This window comes from Carcharhinus amblyrhynchos, chromosome 17 (genome assembly GCF_965287045.1).
Source record: "Carcharhinus amblyrhynchos chromosome 17, sCarAmb.v2.hapA, whole genome shotgun sequence".
NCBI classification, from domain to species: Eukaryota; Metazoa; Chordata; class Chondrichthyes; order Carcharhiniformes; family Carcharhinidae; genus Carcharhinus; species Carcharhinus amblyrhynchos.
In genome coordinates this window covers 26,678,078-26,700,050 of record NC_137340.1, presented here as the reverse complement: position 1 = coordinate 26,700,050, position 21,973 = coordinate 26,678,078, and the positions used below count along the sequence as shown (strand labels likewise).

Here is a 21,973-nt window from a genome sequence, read left to right as displayed (position 1 = left end):
GGATTTGGGCCGGTGTCTGTGGGAGTTTGCGCATTCTCCCCGTGCTTGCGTGGGTTTTCTCCGGGTGCTCCGGTTTCCTCCCACACCCCAAAGATGTGCTGTTAGGCTGATTGGCAGGAATAAATTGTCCCTAAATCAGTTTCCCTCAATCTGGATGCCCATAAAACATTAGACAGGGGTCATGGGTAGAGAGGTGGACTGGCGGTGCGGGCTCGTTGGGCCGAAGGGCCTGTTTCCCGGGCTGATTTTGTTCTTTGTAAATAAAATTTAAACAGTTGCCTGCAGACTGATATTTGTGTGTGAATTTGCTGACATGACAGTCTTTGCACAGTTTTTGGGTTGTAGTTATATTTTTACACGTCTGCAACTCCCTGAGACAGCTCCGCACCTCCCCCGATGGAGCACAGTAGAAGCGTCAGCCCACATCCTCCCTTCTTCCGGCACCCACCCTCTTCCCACAATGCCGTGTCTTTCCCAGCGTAGTTTTTGGGCTAGATGGCCATTGATTGGCCACTTACATTCTGAAGTGGATCATGCCCTGGAATACATTTCATGGCCATTTCCATGTCCGCCAAGTCCACGTGCCTGATAGATGGAAATTTCACATCCAGATCACTTAACCAAAGGCTGGGATTTTTTCGCCGCGTTTTCCCAAAGCCGAAAATTCCCGCCCAAGGTTAATGGACCTTTGTATGGTCTGCCGAATTTTCTGTCCCACTCACTACAATCCCTGTAGCAGGCGGGACAGGAAAACTCCGCCCAAAATATTATATGAAAGGAAACATGTACAGATCTTAATTTGTTTAATTTACAGCCCGAAACAAATTGAACTATGAGCAGCACAGTGGTTAGCGCTGCTGCCTCACAGCATCAGGGACCCGAGTTCAATTCCCGGTGTGAGTCACTGTCTGTGAAGTCTGCACAATCTCTCCGTGTCTGCGTGGGTTTCCTCTGGGTGCTCTTGTTTCCTCCCACAGTCCAAAGATGAGTGGGTTATGTGGATAGGCCATGCTAAATTGCCAGTTAGTGTCAGGGGGACTAGCTAGGGTAAATGCATGGGGTTATGGAGATAGGGCCCAGGTGCGATTGTGGTCGGTACAGACTCAATGGGCTGAATGGCCTCCTTCTGCACTGTAAAATTCTATGTTTAAGTCTTGCAGCAACTGTTTAAAAGAAGGCTTCCTTCTCAAGAATAATACATGTCTTAATTAATACTTGTCCACTCACCTCTCTAAGGATGGTGGAAATTCTGATAATATTTGGTGCTGATATTAATAAGAAGAATGGCAGTGGTAAAGACAGGTAAGGTGAAACAATGAATAAAGCAAATGTTACAAAGGCATCAAAGAGATTGTTTGACAACCTGGTTTAATCTACCAGTGAATGGAATTCTGCTCATGTTGAATCACACGTAAAAATGTGGCTTTAATCTTCAAGGTTAATTTTAGATACAGTGTTTTCAATATATTGTTTCTGAAATGTGGAAAGTACTCGAAAGGGAAGGAAATCATATGTGACATTTTTTAGGCAAAACTTATATCCTTTCTTCTCATGTTACAGCTTAATGCTAGCTTGTTTCGCTGGCCACCTGGATGTTGTTAAATGTCTTCGGAGGTTTGGAGCTACATGGGAATCCCGAGACAATGGGGGTTCATCTGCCTTGCATTGGGCTGCAGATGGGGAACACCTCAGTGTGATTGAGTGGATGATAAAAGATGGCTGCAAGGTATGTAATTTATTGACCAACTAGCTTCATAATTGTTAAACAAATGAAATCATTAAAAGTTCTAATTTGTCCCACATGTTTTTGCTACGTGACTTTCCGCTAAAAGTGGCAGTTCCCATTTAAAAGTTTGAAGGGGCCATCAAAACAGACCAAATAAAAAAAGCACAGTGTTTTGCTGAGGTTGTAAAGAAGCGATGAGTTGGTGAAGAATTCAGAGGCATTCTTTCAATGTTATGTTGCACGTGAACTGGAACTAATTAATACTCTTGCCAGTTGATAAAAAGTTTTAAAAATGTTTCACTTTGTAGCACAGACATCCCACACTTTAGGACACAATGGGCTAGATTGCCAACTTTCCAACTAGATTTCCAGTTCATGCGCAACGTAACATTGAGCTGGATCTGTTCATGTATCAGAAACCCGCCCTCCGTGGAACTGACTAAAGTTCAGATTTTCGTAGTAGTAAACTGGAGACTGGTTTCCAGTCAAACTAGAGTCAGTGGGCGCTGGAATGAAGGTGGGCCAGATAAAACGTGGAAATCTGTTATTGCAGCCACTCCAACCCAAGGCATCAGAGGGTTGGATGTAAGCCGAAAGAAAAGTGGCAGAGCACAAAGTAAATGGGACATGTCCTCTCTCTGTCCGACCCCAAAACCCTCACTCAGGCTGCTGGCTACCCAGAGAGTATTTGATCTGGACTTTCACTGCCAAGGCAGCTATGGCAAACTAGGAAATTTCCTGACTTGCCGTACCTGCCTCAAATGTCGCAAACTTTGCTCTGGGTGTTGGGATTAGGGCAGTGGTATGATATGGAGTGGGATTCACCGATCCTAGAAGCAGAGAGTAGGGACCACGGAAGTGGCTGAGTGCCTGCCTTGGTTCTCAAGGATTTCATCCCAGTTGCAATAAAGATTGTTAGGCATCTAACATTCACCCCTCATACCGTTCATTGCCTTCATGCCATCTCTCTCCCCTACATGCCAATTTATGCCAACATGTGTTGCCACCTACAGGTCCTCATACCCTCAATGCCAACTCAAGCTAAACCACGCCCTCCCATGTACTTGCACCCAGTGTATGCTATGTACAGAACTATTTACAGAATGAATGAGCCGCATCGTAACAATGGTCTCAGAAAATAAATCCACCCATTCACAAATTTTCTTTTCAAAAAGACTGCTGTTCGTACAACCCTATAAAAGTATCAAAAGTATAGGCTTTAAACACTTTGCACTTTGTAATATAGTGTAAATAAATATTGAAATATTGATAAAAAGGAACAACCTATTATAACTATTTAAAATGCCAATCAAGCAAAGTCATAGGTCTCTCCACTTTCAAAACAGAATCTGCTGAGATAATCCTTATATGAGCCTGGGTTCATGGCCAACCATACATAATGAGGCCATCCAGTTCTCAGAGAGTTCTTACAACTGTTCTTCTTCCTGTGCAGGTTCTTCATTGACCATGATGTTTAACTTGTTCTGCTGTTTATTTTAATTATTTAAGATTACTTATAATCAACCAATTAAAATGGTAAATTGATTGCACAACAGTACCTTGAGACATCAGTACCTTTATTTAGCACCTTTAAAGCCCCAAATGGTGAATCCTTGCTCTTGGATTGTTCCCTTATAGTGTGACTTGTGTTCTGACATAGGGAAAACTCTGAGGACCTGGCACTGCAGATTTCTCCCTCAGGCAATCTAGTCATTGGCAGTAAATTATCAGAAGTGATGGGGGAAAGGAACTTCCCAAAAAAAAAAATGATTTATGCATCATGCTCACATATGATGGGCTTTTTCCGGCCTACTAACCAGTCCTCACTGACTACATTACATAAGGAAGTAGCCAATGATGTTTTAATATAGCACTTAAATTTGCTCCAGGCTCCCGTTGTTTATTGTGAATAGGTTGACATCACTGATGGACATTCGTTGTGGACACCACTTATGCGAGTTGCAGCCCTGAATGGCAATACTGAGGTTGCTTCAGTTTTAATTAAAGCAGGTGCAAACGTGAACCTCCAAGACAGGATGGGAAAAACACCACTAATGGTAGGTATTTGATTCCTTTTCCGATGTGCAAAACCACATAACACAATTGGTCAAAACACCCTTAGATTGCAGTGGTGATATTGACAACCACAAAATGAAGCTGTAGACATCTTCATTCTGCAACATTACTAGCATTCCACACAGGTCATATATGTGCAGAGACCATCGCGCTGAACATTGGTATCCACTTCCATAGCTAGAATATTGTGGGACAGGTTGGTAGCTTGTCATCACCTTAGCCATCAAGTCTTGGGGTGGGACTACGAACCCAGAGCTACCAGCTCAGAGGTAGGGACACTATGCACTGTGCCACTAGACTGTTGGTATACAGAACTTGATGTGTAATATCTCATCAGAGAATTTCATACGAGTTCAAGATTCCTGTTATCTTTCCTCCCATTGCCACCATTATGCTGGCTGAAATGCAGCATAAACTGATTTGAAATTGAGCTCTCAATAAGAAAACTCTTAAACAAGACCATTTCTATCCAGATGCATAATGGCAGTATGTGCCTCATTCACCAAGAAAAGCATACACTGACTACAGTGTTGATCCTAGACTGGGGGCCCAATTCTCCCATTGTGATGCACTCATTTTTTGGTGCGTTGGGTTGGGAGATGCAGGTGTCAGACATTTTGCAGGATTCGCGCATGCATTCCTGACACATGTGTATCTCCCACCCCCGGGAGCACGTGTGGTCGTGAACATACCGGAAACTGGTGGAAAGACCAGGTATGTGATTTTAATCTTCTTATAATGTAATCTAAATGTCATTATTGGGCCAAGGACTGAATTCCCTGGGCCTGATAGCATCTCCTGCCTGCCAGGAGTATTTCACTCCAGCAGGATTTAGAGTAGGTCCCTAGGGGGTCGGGTAGCCGGGGTTGGTGCCCTGTGGGCATGGGTACCCTTGGCAGTGCCAGCCTATCCCCAGCACTGCCCAAGGGACAAAGTGCCCATGCCCAAGGGACACTTTTGCACTGCTCACTGGCAGTGCCAAGGGGGGGGGACTATTGCTTCGGGGTGATTGATGGGGGTGAGGGGCACCGCTGCCATTCTGCATGGGGATAGGTTGGAGCTGGAGGCAGGTCAGTGATCGGGGCGGGCTGGGGGGGAGGTTGGTCTGCCGGGGGGGTTGGTTTGCTTCCTGGGGGGGGGGGGCGGCCTCCTATGGGGAGGGTTCTACCGGAGTGTGGGGGCTCTGCCGGCTGGAGGGGGATCATCACTGTGGGGTAGGAGGGGTGGGTGGTGCTGGAGATGAGGGTGCTCTGGGATGAGGTGTCGAGGCTGGCTTGGGAATGGCGTGGGGGCCATGATTGGGCTGTAGGGGGACTTGGGGTTGGAGGGGGTCCTAGGCTGGCCAGCGATCAAGCTAGCCATGAAACGGGAGATTGACAGATCGGGGCCACTGCGCAGAGGCCTGGAACTGTCAGACTCTGGTGTGAAACGTCTAAGAATCTAAAAGGGCAGACAAACCAATTAAACTGCTAATTGTAACATCTCGTTTTGTTCAAATTGTTCACATGTTGCATTTCGTTTACACTTAACTCATTACAAATGTTTATATGCTGCTGGGAAAACTGCAAACCCTGTTAGCGAGTAAGAAATACACTTTTTATCATTCAAACATTGATGTGACTTGTGGGTAACAAGGTTAAAACCTGCCGCCCCCCCACCTGAGATTTTAATGATATTGACAATCGTGACCTCTGCTGTGCACAGTGTGGAGAGATTCAAGTCTGAACTCTCACTGAAAAAACAATCATGAATTACACCATTTTTCCCGCCAATTCAGCGCTTAGAATTTTATTGGAGAGAATCGGGCCCCGGATCTTCATTTGTAATTCCGCCCCCAAATTGGGAAGTGTATAAAATCCGGAACAATCAAGCAGGGAAAGTGACTACCAAGTTTCTGCCCAGTCAAAATTTTGCAGCCTCAGTCACAGCAGCTCAGTCTCCTGAATGTCCTTTCCCTATCCTGGGCACATATACTGGGGTGACAGAGCCTGACCGATTTGATTAATTTTGTTGCCTTCCACCAACCCAACTAATCAGCTGGAGAATGGTGAACCATAGTCCCTGAGGCCACACAGAAGGTCCACTGATCCTCCATTGAAATGTTAATCCAGAATTAAGCTCTGGAAGTAGATCAAGATGACACATAGCCAATAAGCATAGGCTACATTTAAGACAGGTTCTTCTTCACACAGAATGCATGGAATGGAATTCTGAGCAGAATGAACACCCTAGAATCATTGAGAAAGAACAACCAGATGCAGCAATGACAGGGCGGTAATGTTATTCTGGGTGGATTTATTAATATGGGTTGAATGCCCTTCTTCATCCATAAGTAATTTGCAATCTCGTGAACACATGTATCCTTCAGTACCATGTTAATTCAGGCTATGAATCACATTGTCAACAGGACAGTGATTACTGTGAGTGAATTGATAATGGAGAGTACTGCAAAGAATAGCCCAATGCCTCAGAGGCACAAAAAAAACTGAGTGTTCATTGATGATGATGGAAAAGAACCACAAGTTTTAACCTTGTTACCCACCAGTCACATCAGTGTTTGAATGATAAAGTGTATTTCTTACTCGCTAACAGGGTTTGCAGTTTTCCCAGCAGCATATAAACATTTGTAATGAGTTAAGTGTAAATGAAACACAACATGTAAACAATTTGAACAAAACAAGATGTTACAATTAGCAGTTTAATTGGTTTGTCTGCCCTTTTAGATTCTTAGACGTTTCTGGATGCAGATTGTCCCTCCCTGTGCTGTTCTTTGCTTCCAGTAATGTGAAGATTGATTGTGTTATAAAATGCTGAAAGCTAATTGTTCCAACTGCAGTGTTGAAAAGCTTATAAATAGTATGCCTGTATAACAGACTTTCAAACATGTTGCTTTCCCTTTGTTGGTGATTTGGAAATAGTGACCATGATTCTCCCATCTGCGCCCGCCACTCTTCTGGCAGGTTCGGCTGGGAGACATGCGTCTGTGGCCTTGACTGGGGTATGCGCATGCGCATCTCCCAGAGCCAGCAAACAGTCAGACCACGCTGGAGACCGGTGGGAAGGCGGGTAAGTCATTTAAATCTGTTTAAAATCTATTTTAAATATGTATATTTGTTAATCATTGGGATCTTTCAGATCCTGATTGAATCTCCCACACTGGCAAGTCTGGGGGAGCTCGCAGGAGACCCTGCCGGAATGAAGGGGAAGCAATTAGAGCCCCCCAAGGGATTGGGTGGGGTGGGGGGGGGGGTAGTGCCCCCTGGGCATGGACACCCATGATGTGAAGATGCCAGCCTTGGATTGGGGTAAGCACAGTAAGAAATCTCACAATACCAGGTTAAAGTCCAACGGGTTTATTCGGTAGCACAATACTCCCCCGGCACTCCCCATGCCCAGGGTGCACCTTGGCACTGCCCACTGGGTATTGGTAGGGGTGGGGGCGTCTCCTGCTGCCACTCTGCAGACAGGATCAGTCTGGAATGGAGGGAGAGCAAAGATTGGGGTGGGCTGGAGTCTGCTGGGGAGGGAGGGGGTCCTGACTCTGGTAGGATTGGGGGGGTCTGACTCCAGGGGAGGTCAGCTGAGGTGGGGGGGGGGGGCTCTGCTGGGGTGAGGGGGGAGGAGGAATCACCACTGCTGGGGAGTGGGGCCTGGGCATAGGGACACTCTGGGATGGGAGGGTGGGGGTTCAGGCTGGCCCGGGAATTGCTGTGGGGGCCGCGATCATGCCGTGGTGGGGAGGTGCTGGAGGGGCAGCACTGCGGGAGTCCCGAGCTGGCCAGCGATTGGACTGTCCAGCAAACAGAAATTTGACAATTTGGGACCACTGTGCATACGCAGAGCTCCAGAACTGTCAGACTCTGGCGCAGATAGGACCCATCCCCCCCGGCTTTTTAATTAGATTCCCAACTGTGCCCTCTGCATTGCACAGAGTGCAGAGATTTGGGTGAGAAACTGAACTGTCACGATCTAGAACAGTTTTCCCAGAATTGCCCCCAGTAGATGTAACTGTGCAACATCAAAACCTTTTACCTTCTAAAGCCTCAGTATGACCTTCTTGTTGAAGTTTCCACCATGGTTTTCCTCGCTCAGTCTTTGTACTGAATTATTTCTCAGCCTCACTGGTTTTGACCTGCATCTAAATCACCTCTGTCCTTTCTCTTCTGATATAGTTTTGCTCCCTCAATCCCACCTTCTACATTTTTCTGTTTGCCTTGCTGCACACATCCATCCACTTGAATGCCCCAAACTGCAGAGAAAATTATCCAGAGTTCAATGCTGAGCATCCATACAAACTCCTATCTCCCTCTCCTGATCACCCATCTGCTGCCATGTTACCATCCAGGCTTTGAATCATAGAAATCGTAGAAACCCTATAGTGCAGAAGGAGGCCATTCGACTCATTGAGTCTGCACTGACTTCAATCCCACCTCAGCCCTATCTCCTTAATCCCACATATTTACCTCATTCATCCCTCTAATTTATGCATCCCAAGATACTAAGGGGCAATTAAACTGAATGGAGGGGGGCTGGGAGGGTTCAATTGTAGGAGAAAAGAAAGCCCAGATTGAAGGAGGAGGCAAGAGTGCAGGTTAGTGATGTGGCGGATGGTTACCAGGCAATAAAAGAGAGGGACAGAATGGGTGAATGTCTTTATGCACCAAGGAATTATAAAACAGCAGGGAAATTTAAAAGTAGAACAAATTTAAAAGCTTTGTATCGAAATGCACAAAGCATGCGGAACAAAATTAATGAGTTAACGGCGCAAATAGAAACAGAACAGAGCTGAGACATGGTTACAAGGAGACCAGGTCTGGGAATTTAATATCCAAGGGTACTCAGCATTTTGGAAAGTTAGACTGAAAGAAAAAGAGGCGGTGTAGCTTTGCCGGTGAAGGAAGGGATCAGGCTGTAATGAGAAATGACGTAAGAGTGAGAGATCAAGATGTGGAATCAGTCTGTGTAAAAATAAGAAATAGCAAAGGAATGAAGTACTTGGTTGGAATCTATAGGTCACCAAGCACTATTCTGTAGTGGGGCACAGTAGAAACTAGGAAATTCTGGAGGCTTGCAAGAAAGGTATGGCAATAGTGAATTCAATATGCACAGAGATTAGAAAAAGTCAAATTGGCAAGGGTAGCCTGGAGGCAGAGTTCACTGAATGTATCAGAGACTATTTCTTGGACCAGTGTGCTGTGGATCCACCCAGGGAGGAGGCTATTCTGGATTGGTATTGTGTAATGAGGAGGGATTAATTGATGACCTCTTAGTTAGGGATCCTCTCGAGAGTAGTGACCATAGTATGAGGGAATTCAAAATTCTGTTTGGGGGTGAGAAAGTGGAGTCCCACGCACACGTTCTGGAATTAAACAAAGGAAATTACATAGGCATGAGGACAGATTTGGCCCGAGTAGAGGTAGGACAGTGGATGAGCTGTGGTAGTTGTTTAAAGAGATAGTCAGGTCCTCACAGCTAAAATATATCCCAGAAAGATGGTAAGAGGGGCAAATAACATCCATGGCTAAATAAGGACAATATAAAGACAAAAGCTAAGGTATATCATATTGCAAAGGCCAGTGGCAGGCTGGAAGATTGGGAAACTTTCAAACATAAACAAAGAGATATTAAAAAAGTAATAAAATGAGCTAAGGCTAAAGTATGAAAGAAAACTAGTCCAAAATATGAAGAAGGGTAGCAAAAGCTTCTATAGGTATATAAGAGGGAAGAGAGTCGCTACGGTGAATGTTGGTCCCTTGGAAGATGAAACCGGAGAGTTAATTGTGGGGAATGCAGAAATGGCAGAGGTGCTAAATCAGTACTTTGGCTCAGTTTTCACGGTGGAGGACATTAGTACCATTCCTATAGGAACGAGCAAGTCAGAGGTTATAGAAAGGGTAGAACTTAGAACAATCAATATCAATAGGGAAAAGGTACTCAGCAAACTATTGGGATTGAGGGCAGATAAATCCCCTGGGCTGATGGCCTACATCCTAGGGTATTAAAGTAAGTGGTGGTGGAGATAGAGGATAATGGATCCATTCGTTATAATACTCCAAAATTCCCTAGACACTGGGAAGGTTCCAATGGATTGGAAAAATGCTAACGTAATGCCTTTATTCAAAAAGGGAGGGAGGCAAAATGTAGGAAATTACAGACCAGTTATTTTAACATCTGTTGTTGGGAAACTGTTTGAATCAATTATCAAAGAAGCCAAGTGAGGATATTTGGAAAGTCAAAATGCCATCCATCAGAGTCAGCATGGTTTTATGAAAGGCATGTTGTGTTTGACTAATCTGCAAAAGTTCTTTGAGAATGTAATAAGCAAAATGGATTTTGGGGATCCTGTAGATATAGTATATCTGGACTTCTGGGAGGTGTTTGATAAGGTGCCGTTCAAAAGGTTAACTCACAAGGTTAGATCACGTCGGATTAGGGGTAATTTATTAGCTTGGATAGGTGACTGGCTGATGGACAGAAGATAGAGAGTCAGGATAAATGTTTTTATTTTCTGGATGGCAAGAAATACCAAGTGGGATTCAGTCCTTGGTCCCAGCTATTTACCATCTATATTAACAACTAAAGCCAAATTTGCAGATGACACAATAATAGGCAGGACAGTAAGTTGCAATGAGGAAATAAGAACCTTACAAATGGATACAGATAGGTTAGGAGAGTGGGCCAAAATGTGGCAGATGGAGGTTAACATGGATAAGTGTGAGGTCATGTATTTTGTTTGGAAAAATAGGAAGGCGACTTATTATCTAAATGGGCAGAGATTCTGGGGTCTTCCGGTGCAAAGGGATCTGGGTGTCTTTGTTCATGAGTCACAGAAAACTAACATGCAGGTACAGCAGATAGTTAAGAAAGCAAATGGAATATTGGCATTAACAGCTAAAGGAATAAGATAAGGAAGTATTGTTGCAACTATACAAGGCACTGGTAAGACCGCACCTGGAGTATTGTGCACAGTTTTGGTTCCCTTATTTGAGGAAAGGTGTAGTGGCATTGGAGGCTGTCAGAGGAGATTCACTAGATTGATTCTAGAGATGAGGGGTTTGTGGTATGAAGAGTGATTGAACAATTCAGGCTATACTTTAGAAGAATGAGGGGAGATCAAATTGAGATATACAAGGTGATAAAGTAGATGTGGAGTGGATGCTTCCTCTTGTGGGGCATTCTAGGACAAGAGTTCATAATTTTAGGATAAGGCGTAGCAAATTTAAAACAGAGTTAAGAAGAAATTACTTCTCCCAAAGGGTAGTGGATGCTGGGGCAGTGAGTAAATTTTAGGAGGAGTTAGACAGATTTTTAACTGGTAATGAGCTGAAGGGTTATGGGGAGAAAGGCAGAAAAATGGGAATGAGGCGCATATCAGCCATGATCGAATGGCGGAGCCAAATGGCCTAATTCTGCTGCTATATCTTATAATTTAGCATGGCCAATGCATCTAACCCGCACATCTTTGGACTGTAGGAGGAAACTGGAGCACTGGAGGAAACCCACGCAGAGACAGGGAGAATGTGCAAACTCTACACAGGCAGTGACCCAAGCTGGGAATCAAACCCAGGTTCCTGGAGCTGTGAGGAAGCAGTGCTTCCCACTGTGCCATCCTTCGTGCCTTTTTGAAGAGTAATCTTCACAATCTCCTCCCCTCACCACTCCCCTGGCACAATGTGCACTTTAATTTCTTCCTGTTTGAGGTCTTGACCACAGTTAGTGTTTGGTTATCCATTACCAAATTTGGCCATGGTGAGATCTGGTTTGGTCAGTCAGCCATGTCCTTAACTATACGTTGAAACTTCACAGTGGCATTTGAAGTTTCATATGGTTCATTATGTACCATGTATTTAAAATTGTAGATCGCTGTGCTCAACAGTCATTCTCTTCCCACCCACATCTGCAACTCTGCCAATGTGTTCCATCATCTGTGTAGCTTTCTGGCCCTAACCATCTTCTTTCCATCATGGATAACCAATCCTACTAGATCTCTAAACCCCACCAGGGCAGCCTGAGGGCTCCCTGTTTTTCGCTTCAGCAATGGGCCCCACCCACCCTCATCCTCTTCCTGGCTGAACTTGTTCTTGCATTTAACAACTTCCAATTTGGTTCATTTAAAGGAAGCGAGTGGAATCGACCTGGGTCTGAACTATGCCTATCCTTGGATGGATACGTGGAACATTATTATTCCAGCCCTGCTCTGTCCTCCGAGCTCTCCTGTTTTTCTGTACTCTGATGACCATATCCATTTGTGTCACACCCTGAATGGAAAATTTGAATAGCTTTGTTTCTGATTTCCACCTTTCACTTGCTTTCTAGTGAAAAATTACAACATTACCCTGGTCCACCTCCTGCTGAAGAATGGAGCTGATCCTTCATTAACAAATGAGGTAATTATAACGGAGCCATGTTCACACTTTAAAATAGGGAGCTTCTTTTATCTGGTGATCTTTACATGAAATGAGATGGAATATCGAGGCCCTGAATTTCTGCGGGCCTTCAAGTACTCCCCTGCCATAAAATTGTTTGAACAATTCATTCCAGAACTGGATATAAAACAGAAAATGCTGGCTGGCCAGCATCTGTCCATAGAGACTAACTGCAGACTTTCAGCAAGTACGATGATTTGGGGAGATGGAGGGAAGTTGTGGGATAAACTAAAGGTAATCTTGGTAAAGAAACAGAAGGTGAGTATTGAGGAGGTGTAAATGGTAATAGTAAATGACTCCTAACAGATGCTGTTTGCAGAAGTGGGGGTAGAGCTATGACCAGAAATTCTTGAACACACCATTGAGCCCCAGAGTCTGTAAAGTGTGTAATTGAAAGGTGAGGTGCTGTTCCTGGAACTTACAGTGAATTTATTGAAACACTATAAGAGGCCAAAGGAGTAGAAGTGGGCTGGAGAATTAAAATGGCAAATTACTAGAAGCTCGGAATCACACTATCTGATTGAATGGACGTGTTCTGAAAGGCCATCTTCCAATCTGCATTCAATCTCCCCAGTGTAGAGGTGATCACACTGGAAGAAATGCGTGCAGATCTCTGTTTCGCTGGGAAGAATTGTTTTGGCTCTAGACAGCAGGAAGGAAGGAATTAAAAGGACAAGTTTTGCGTCTCCTGCACTTGCATGGGAAGGGACTAGGGAAGGAAGGGATTGTCGGTGGAGGGTTGGGAGGGGGGGGGGGTGCGGGGGTGATTGAGAAGCAACTGATGTAGTGGTCCTGTCAGAATGCCGAAAGGGGAGGGAGGAGAAGATGTGTTTGATGATGGCATCACACTACATATGCAGGAGATAACCAAGAACAATCTAATTGAAGGCAAAGGCTGGTGGGGTGGAAGGTGTGGACAAGGGGAATCCAATTAAAGAACAAAGAACAACCCAGCACGGGAAACAGGCCCTTCGGCCCAACGAGCCCGCGCCACCATCTTTGTGCTTCCTAGCAAAGGAAAAAAGTGCTGAAAGCAGTTGTGGGAAATGGAATGGACATATTTGAGGCCCCTGACAACTTCATTGAGGGTGGAATCCTTAGTTGAGGAAAAAGGAAGACCTATCAGAAACACTGGTATGGAAGGTGGAATCACTAGAATAGATACGCTAGTGATAGAGAAACTGGGAGAATGGAATAAAACCCTTATAGGAAGCAGGTTGGAGGAAGTGTGGTCAAGGTAGCTTTGCAAGTTGGTGGAGTGACAGTGGATATTGGTCAATAGCCTGTCCTCAAAAAAAAAACAGAGACAGAAGAGTCAGGAAAGGAAGGGAAGAGTCAGAATAGACCACGTGAAACGTAAGAACATAAGAAATAGGAGCAGGAGTAGGGCATCCAGCCCCTCGAGCCTGCCCCACCATTCAAAAAGATCATGGATGATCTGAAGTGGATCAGTTCCACTTTCCTGCTTTCTCCCCATAACCCTTAATTCCCTTATCGATCAGAAATCTATCTACCCGTGACTTAAACATATTCAACGAGGTAGCCTCCACCAGTTCAATGGACAGAGAATTCCAGAGATTCACTACCCTCTGAGAGAAGAAGTTCCTCTTCAACTCTGTTCTAAACTGATCCCCCCCACCCCGCCCCCTCTTTTGAGGCTGTGCCCTCTAGTTCTGGTTACCTTTCTAAGTGGGAAAGAATCTCTCTATCTCTACCCTATCTAGCCCCTTCATTATCTTATATGTCTCTATAAGATCACCCCTCAGTCTTCTAAATTCCAATGAGTACAGGCCCAGTCTATTCAATTTCTCCTCATAAGTTAACCCCCTCATCTCCGGTATCAGCCTGGTGAACCTTCTCTGTACTCCCTCCAAGGCCAATATATCCTTTTGCAAATAAGGGGACCAAAATTGCACACAGTACTCCAGTTGCAGCCTCACCAATGCCCTGTACAGTTACAGCAAGACCTCCTTGCTTTTATATTCTATCCCCCTCGCGATAAAGGCCAACATTCCATTCACCTTCTTGATCACCTGCTGCACCTGTAGACTGAGTTTTCACGATTCATGCACAAAGCCCTCTGCACAGTAGCATGTTGTAATTTTTCACTAGAAAGCAAGTGAAAGGTGGAAATCAGAAACAAAGCTATTCAAATTTTCCATTCAGGGTGTGACACAAATGGATATGGTCATCAGAGTACAGAAAAACAGGAGAGCTCAGAGACCAGAGCAGGGCTGGAATAATAATGTTCCACATATCCATCCAAGGATAGGCATAGTTCAGACCCAGATCGATTCCACTCGCTTCCTTTAAATGAACCAAATTGGACGTTGTTAAATGCGAGAACAAGTTCAGCTAAGAAGAGGATGATGGTGGGTGGGGCCCATTGCTCAAGTGAAAAACAGAGAGCCCTCAGGCTGCCCTGGTGGGGGATAGAGATCTAGTAGGATTGGTTATCCATGATGGAGAGAAGATGGTTAGGGCCAGAAAGCTACACAGATGATGGAACACATTGGGAGAGTTGCAGATGTGGGTGGGAAGAGACTTGACAAGGAAAACAAAAGTTGAAATAAGAGTAATATATTTGTTTTGTGGAGCATAAATGGCCTTAACTGATTGATGGCAGTCTTATTTGTTGTTCCTAGGAAAGAGATAGTTGCAGGCTGTGTGGAATTGGAGGCTGTTGGAATTGGAGGCGTAGACAAAAGTCAAAGGGAGAAGAAGGATTGGAATGAGGCACTCACTGAATGTTAAAATGGCGGCGCGGGCTTGTTGGGCTGAAGGGCCTGTTTCCTGTGCTGTGTTGTTCTTTGTTCCTTGTCTATGAAGTTGGAGGCATGGGGAGATGAGTGCCAGAAGGTATAAGATCAGAGATTGTTTTGAAAGTAATGCCTTGATGTTCACTTGTGGTTCAAGGTTCACAGGAGACAGAAGAGGTGTGAGAGAATTTGGCACTCAGCCTCCACCAGACAAGTTTGTTTGCCGAACACACCACGCGTGCCAGCAGGTTTGATGACAATTTTAGGTTGAACCCGAAAGAATGAAGTGCTACAATTTTAGGGGAAGTAGGTTGAAGTAAGTGAAGGGAGCAGAGAAATTGAGATAGTCAATGTCACGCCTGCAGTTCTCAATGAAAAGATCCAGAGAGGACAGGAGGTCACTGGGAGCAATCCAGGTGAAAACAGAATCCTGGCGAGGAAGATAAGTGCTCACTATGCAGGGGAAAGACTCCTAGCCAAAGATGTACGTTGGCCTTCATAGTGAGAGGATTTGAGTACAGGAATAGGGATGTTTTGCCCCAATTGTATAAGGTGTTGGTGAGGCTACACCTGGAGTATTGTGTGCGGTTTTAGCGCCTTTATCTGAAGAACAATGTCCTTGCTATAGAGGGAGTACAGCGAAGGCTTACCAGGCTGATTCCTGGGATGGCAGCTCTGTCATATAAGGAGAGGCTAAGTCAGTTAGGATTATCTTCACTGGAGTTTAGAAGGGTGAGAGGGGATCTCATAGAAACCTATACAATTCTAACAGGATTAGACAGTGTAGACTCAGAAAGAATATTCCCAATTGTGGGGGAGTCCAGAACTAGGGGTCATATTTTGAGGATAAGGGTAGACCTTTTACATCTGAGATGAGAAGAAATTTCTCCATCCAGAAAGTGGTGAATGTGTGGAATTCACTACCATAGAATGTAATTGAGGCCAAAACATTGTCTGGTTTCAAGAAGAAATTAGATAAAGCTCTTGGGGCTGAAGGGATCAAGGGATATGGGAGGAAAGGGAGAGGGGGGGAAATCAGGATATTGAATTCAATGATCACCCATGATCAAAATGAATGCTGGAGTTGGCTCGAAGGGCCGAATGACTTATTCCTGCTTCTAGTTTCTATGTTTACTCAGAGGCAGCTGTCAGTGTTGATTCTGATATTCCCATTTATACCTCTTCTGGTCCTAGCTCTTTAGTTCCTTTACTTGTCTAATTACCATTTCCTTTTGCCTTATACCACCATCCGTTAAGTCAGTTAATCTCTCCTCAAAAGAAAGTGGAAATAGGCATTCCTTACCCTTTGCTTGTGAATGCATTCCGAGGTGACATAAAATAAATAATCAACTAAACTTTCCTCAGCCAGGAATTGAATTCAGTCAATCAGCTTTACACACACTTTATTCAAAATGTTATTTGTGTTGTATGTATTTAAAATATATATTCAGTATTTTTCATAATACTCAAAGACATCAATACAGACTTCAGTTTTTTAGAAAGGTTTAGCCAATGTACATATTCCCCAAGATCTGAATTGTTTGAATAATGTATGTTCATAGAGTAGTTTAAGAATGGCATTTGTAGAAAAAGGTGTCAATATGAGTGAGTTTTTAGACCTCCAAATTCATACATCTCTCTCTCTCTGATTCCAGTATGGGACAAGTATTCTATATATGGCCAAGTCCTTTAGCACAGAGGTATTTTACACCTTCTTGATCAATTTTATGGATTCAGTGATGGATCAGTATTTCATTTACAGAATAATTAATTTTGACTGTTATCTAACAATGTATTGTTTATGTTCAATTCTACAGAATGTGATCAGGCTGCTGGAAGACCATGGGAGACGATGAAAATTTACAAGGTGAAGGAAGATTCAGGAAATACAGAGATTGCTGAGGTCACAGGCAAACTTATCCCCATCACTGGAAGCGCTGGAAACACTCAGCAGGTCAGGCAGCGTTTGTGGAGAGAAACGAGAGTTAACATTTCAGGTCGCAATGATGTCTCGACCTGAGTATTAACTCTGTTTCCATCCACAAATGCTGCCTAATCTACAGAGTATTTTGAGCATTATTTGGTCTCAGATGCCCAGTGTTCTGCTTTTGTATTCATGTTTCAATCCAACCACTTTTTACTCACTTACTAAATTGTGCTTCTCAAGTTGGAAATCTTACTGGGAATAAATTATTCGTGTTAAAATGTCTGACTATTTTTCAAGACTCCCTGTACTTTGTTGTGCGAGTGCAAGGTCCGTTATTTGTCCATTGGTCTGTTTGGCTACATGTCAGTAAATCCATGAGGCTTTAGATAGGACTGCCATGTTTCTGCCAGTGCTTACTTTGAAGGAGGTGGCCTGGGCTACATCTGTCTCTAACTATCCCTTCAGCTAATGCTCCAACATCAGGCACCAAAGCTTTTAACCACAATAAACAGGGCAGCTCTCAGAGAATTGTGATGCATTATATAAAAAAAATTAATCTTGTAAAATAAAGGATTGGCTTCTGGATTTTGGTAGGAAGTAGAAAATAATGTTAGAGACCACTTTATTTAAGACGGCAGCTCAGAGCAGATCATCTGTTGACAGAGAAATGGACACAAATGTAAACACAATTTCAAATAAATAGGACATTTCACACTGAGTGGATTTAGTAACAATATGATCCAGTTTTTAATGAAATGTATTTGTGGACTCAGCTTTATTGTGTTAATTGACTTAATGTGCATTTCCAACATATTCTGTTTTTATTTCATTTTTGCATCATTCATCGTTTGCGTTTTTTTACTTTTTAATTAAGAGAAAATTACTTTAGAATTTAGTATACAGAAGACTATTAAAGTAGAAAGAGCATCGTTTCCTGATAATGATTTGAAATGCTGAGCATAAAGGGCTGAATTTGTTTTGCAGCAGGTTTGTTCATAAAATCCTTAGTGCAGAAGAGGCCATTCGGTCCATTGAGCCTGTACCAGCAGCAATCCCGCCCAGGCCCTATCCCTGTAGCCCCACATATTTAGCCTGACACTGGTTGTGCGAAATTGCCCCTTAATCAGCCTAACCTGCACATCTTTGGACTGGGAGGAAACTGGAACACCCAGAGGAAACACAGACAAAGGGAGAACGTGCAAACTCCACACAGTTACTTGAGGCTGGAATTGAACCTGGTACTATAAGGCAGCAGTGCTAACCACTGTGCCACTGTGAAAAGCTATGTGCTTTACCTGTGCACCTTCCTGATTTGATGTGACTTATTATTGTCACGGACATTAGTATACATATTCCCGATACTTTAGCTAAGACCTGTAAATAGAGATTGCAGCTAAAGTTGTGATAGTTCAGAATGACTTGTTTCCCAATAGTGGATTGTATTGCAATAGGTTATGATGTTGGTTCAGTTACCAAATTCTGCTGTTAGATTTATTAGCAGAAGAGAAAAAGTTGGAAAATCTCAGCAGGTCTGGCAGCATCTGTAGGGAGAGAAAAGAGCTGATGTTTCGATTCCATACGATCCTTTGTCAAAGCTAAAACGCATAGCAAGTGGGAGATATTTATACTGCAGAGGAAGGGAATGACAGATGTGTCAAAGCCATAGAAAAAGGTAAGCAGGAAGGAGAGGAGAAAAGGTAAGTGAAGGAGGATGATGTAGGGGGAAGGAAAGAGTGAAAGGGGGAAGGAAAATGAATAAAAACTATTAAAAAAAGGTAGAGAACAGTAACAGATTATATAAAATAGAATGAAAACAAAGGGGGGGGCCGAGGTGGGATAAAGCAAATCATCTGAAGTTGTTGAACTCGATGTTGGTGTTGGTGGTGATGTTGTGTACCATCTTCTGGTAAGGCACATTACAGCCTTCCAGTCTCAACATCAAATTCAACAACTTCAGATGATTTGCTCTACCCCATCTCAGCCCCCTTTGTTTTCATTCTATTTTATTCAATTTTTCACTGTTCTCTTCCTTTTATTTCTTTATGGTTTTTCTTCCCACCCATCTCTTGCCTTCCCCTTACTTCATCCTCCTTCCCTTATTATTTTGTCTCCCCGTTTACCCTTTACTATGTTCTACCTCTATCCCATTCCAACCACCACCCCCCTCCCTCGGCCTTTGCCCAACGTCTCCATCTGTCACAGCTTACAGCTTCTCTGCCATTCACACCCTTTACTCTCTCTGGGGGCAGCTATTAGCAGTCTTTTCCCCTGGTTTCTATGGGTATGACTCATCTTTCATTCCCTCACCCTGCATTTTAAATATCTTCCACTTTCTATGCCTTTTAGCTTTGACAAAGGAGCAGCTGGACTCAATACATCAGCTCTTTTCTCTCCTTATAGATGTGCCAGACCTGCTAAGATTTTCCAGTATTTTCACTTTTGGTTTCAGATTCCAGCATCCGCAGTAATTTGCTTTTATCCAATGTTAGATTTATAAAGTTGTTTGAAAGTCAAAATAAAAAGTTAACTTCTGAGTAACAACCTCTTCTTGCAGTTATTTATTAAGTAGGTTGCTGCGTGTGCATGGAAAGTTGGCATATTTCCCTGACTCGCAGGGTTACTCTAAATGCTCTTTACGAAACAATATGTTGTAGACATCAATTTTTCACCAGTGTGTGATAAGTAGAAATGTTAATCAATATTTCATAATTAAAACACATGCACGAAACAGAGATTCTTCCAGTCCATCTTTTCTAGCTAATGCCGTTATAATTTCACACATAACCAAATAAACGTAATTCTGTTCTTTATTTTGGTATAAAGTTGCTAGTGTGATCTCAAAGAATTAAAGTTCATTGATGTACAAAATAACTAGCGACACAACCGAAGTATTTGAACACTGAGTTTAGTGAATAATGGACAGTTCACAAGCATAATCTTGAATCAACGGCGGAGGAAAACTGCAGAAGTGTTTCCCCGTCAAACCTAAAACATACAACAAGCTTGAACAAGCTTAAATGGAATGTTACATACATTTCATTTAAAAATAAGAGCTCTGAGTGGCTAGCTGACCTTCTAGTATATGTAAATGCTACAAAAATGTGGGTATAGTTTAATCAATAAACTACATCAGATACTAATAACAAGTTTGGAATTTTTAAAAATCATTTTACAAAATGTTTGACCTGAAAAGGAAACAATGCAGTGATTTGATTTGGGTGAATTCTGTGAATCAATCCAATCTGTGCTGAATTCCTCATCCGAATCTGATTTTCTTCTTAAAATTCCTGCTGCTTAAGAATAATAGCACATTGTGTTTATTGGTGCCCTAGTAACTTTAGAGCAAATATATTTATTCTGCTTAGTTGCAATTAGGCAGAATGTTTTTCACTGAAAATGATCACAATTATGACACTCAAGAGAATTTTTCCTTTAAGAAAATTCAGCTACTGTAAAAGTGTCTACCACAGTGCACTGCATTGCAATAAATATTCAACATAAATTAATAATTTACACGTACCTGAGCAAGTACACAGCACCATAAGGAGCCACAGCACCAAAAACAGGAGCTCAGAATCCCTTTACCTATCAGTTCTATTATAGTACACAAAATATGTTAAGCACCAACTAATTTGACCACAGCTTTGGTGGTGTGAGCTTACCTCTTACAGTATAAGGATGCTTTTCAAATTGGTCAATCACTATCAAGACATGCAACACTCCTATTAAATTAAAACGCCTAACCATGTGGTTCCATAAGTCACACAGAGATCTGATTGATTTCACAACTGCAATATATGTCCTGCTGTCGTCCAACACTTCTACAATGAGTGGATCTGATTACATAACACACGAGGGCATTATGTCCGTGTGGTGTCTTGTTTATACAGTGAAGGCACTCGTATATTTTGGTGCTTTTACTGCTTTAAGTAATTTGATCTGATGACATATTAGTTTAAGAAAGTGGAACTAAATGCATTTTTAGTGTGGAAGCAGACGTTACACCAAAAACAGCCAGTGATATGGTACAATCAAGCCACTACAGCATGTTGCTAAGATTCTTTGTGGTACCAGGAGACATTATTGATAGTGGGTTTGCAGGGCCACTTTCATTGTATAAAACAATGATATTCTATGTATCAGCATCTCCCAACTATATACACATAAAAATTATTTCCTCTTCTAGTTACGGTGAAAGGAATAGCTTGGCTACGCCTTGCCATCCTTTGCCCATGCCAGTCAAGAAATGCTGACATCGATTATGGATATGTAGCAAAACCATTCCTGCTCGCAATGCTGGTTAATAAGAGGATACCGTCCATTAAGAATTTTCACATAGTGCAAACATGTTTGGTCAGTTGCTGGCAGGTAAAGTTCATCCATCATTTGATATCAACAACGTTGGTTAATTTTACTATATTGCTGAGGCTTCTTGGGCGCTGGTCTGAAAAAAGAGACAATAATCAAATCTTACATTGTGTTTATGTATTTGTTCCTGAAGGTTTGATATTGAATACTACTCTTTGTTTGACTTTAATCTTTCAGCATAAATTTTAATTCACTTTAATGGGTTAGTGATGCCGTCAAGAACAATAACTTGCATGGTCTTTTTCATATAGTTAAATGTCATAAGGCAATGCACAAGAGTGTAAACAGGCAAAAAATGACACTGAACCAAAAAAGGAAATATTAGGTCAAATAACGAAAATCTTGGTCAAAGACGTAGATAGTAAGGAGCATTTCAGAAGAGTAGGGTTGAAAGTTTTATAGAGGTAATTCCAGAATGTTGGGCTCAGATGACTGATGGCACAGTGAGATAAAGGAATTGGGGAATGTGCAAAAGGCCAGAGTCGGAGGAACACTGAGTCCACCAGAAAGTTATCCAGCTAAGCAGATGGAGAGGGAGGGGTGAGGCCATGACTTGAACATAAAGATGAGCATTTTAAAATCATTGGGCATGTTCTGTCCCACAGCAATTCAGATCCCCAATATTGTAGGGCATAGTAATATATAGTCAGTGGAGATTGGTCATGGAATTCCTCAACATTGACTGTTGAAT

At 42.9% G+C, this 21,973-nt stretch overlaps 2 protein-coding genes across 5 annotated transcripts in view; one reads left to right on the top strand and one right to left on the bottom strand.

The window, feature by feature from the left end:
• fank1 (fibronectin type III and ankyrin repeat domains 1) overlaps positions 1–12,189 on the top strand; it is a 44,883-nt gene extending 32,694 nt beyond the window's left edge. The window contains exons 7-10 of the mRNA XM_080205280.1: positions 1,237–1,302; positions 1,561–1,726; positions 3,640–3,783; positions 12,119–12,189. Coding sequence (XP_080061406.1) covers positions 1,237–1,302; positions 1,561–1,726; positions 3,640–3,783; positions 12,119–12,121 — 379 coding nt within the window. The 3' untranslated portion in view covers positions 12,122–12,189. The remainder of the gene's footprint in view (positions 1–1,236; positions 1,303–1,560; positions 1,727–3,639; positions 3,784–12,118) is intronic.
• Positions 12,190–19,705: 7,516 nt separating this feature from the next.
• The window catches only part of adam12b (ADAM metallopeptidase domain 12b), a 337,966-nt gene continuing 335,698 nt past the window's right edge, over positions 19,706–21,973 (bottom strand). For all 4 annotated transcript variants that reach the window (XM_080205642.1, XM_080205643.1, XM_080205644.1 and 1 more), the window contains one exon: positions 19,706–21,358. In XM_080205642.1, the coding sequence (XP_080061768.1) occupies positions 21,307–21,358 (52 nt within the window). In that variant the 3' untranslated portion in view covers positions 19,706–21,306. The remainder of the gene's footprint in view (positions 21,359–21,973) is intronic.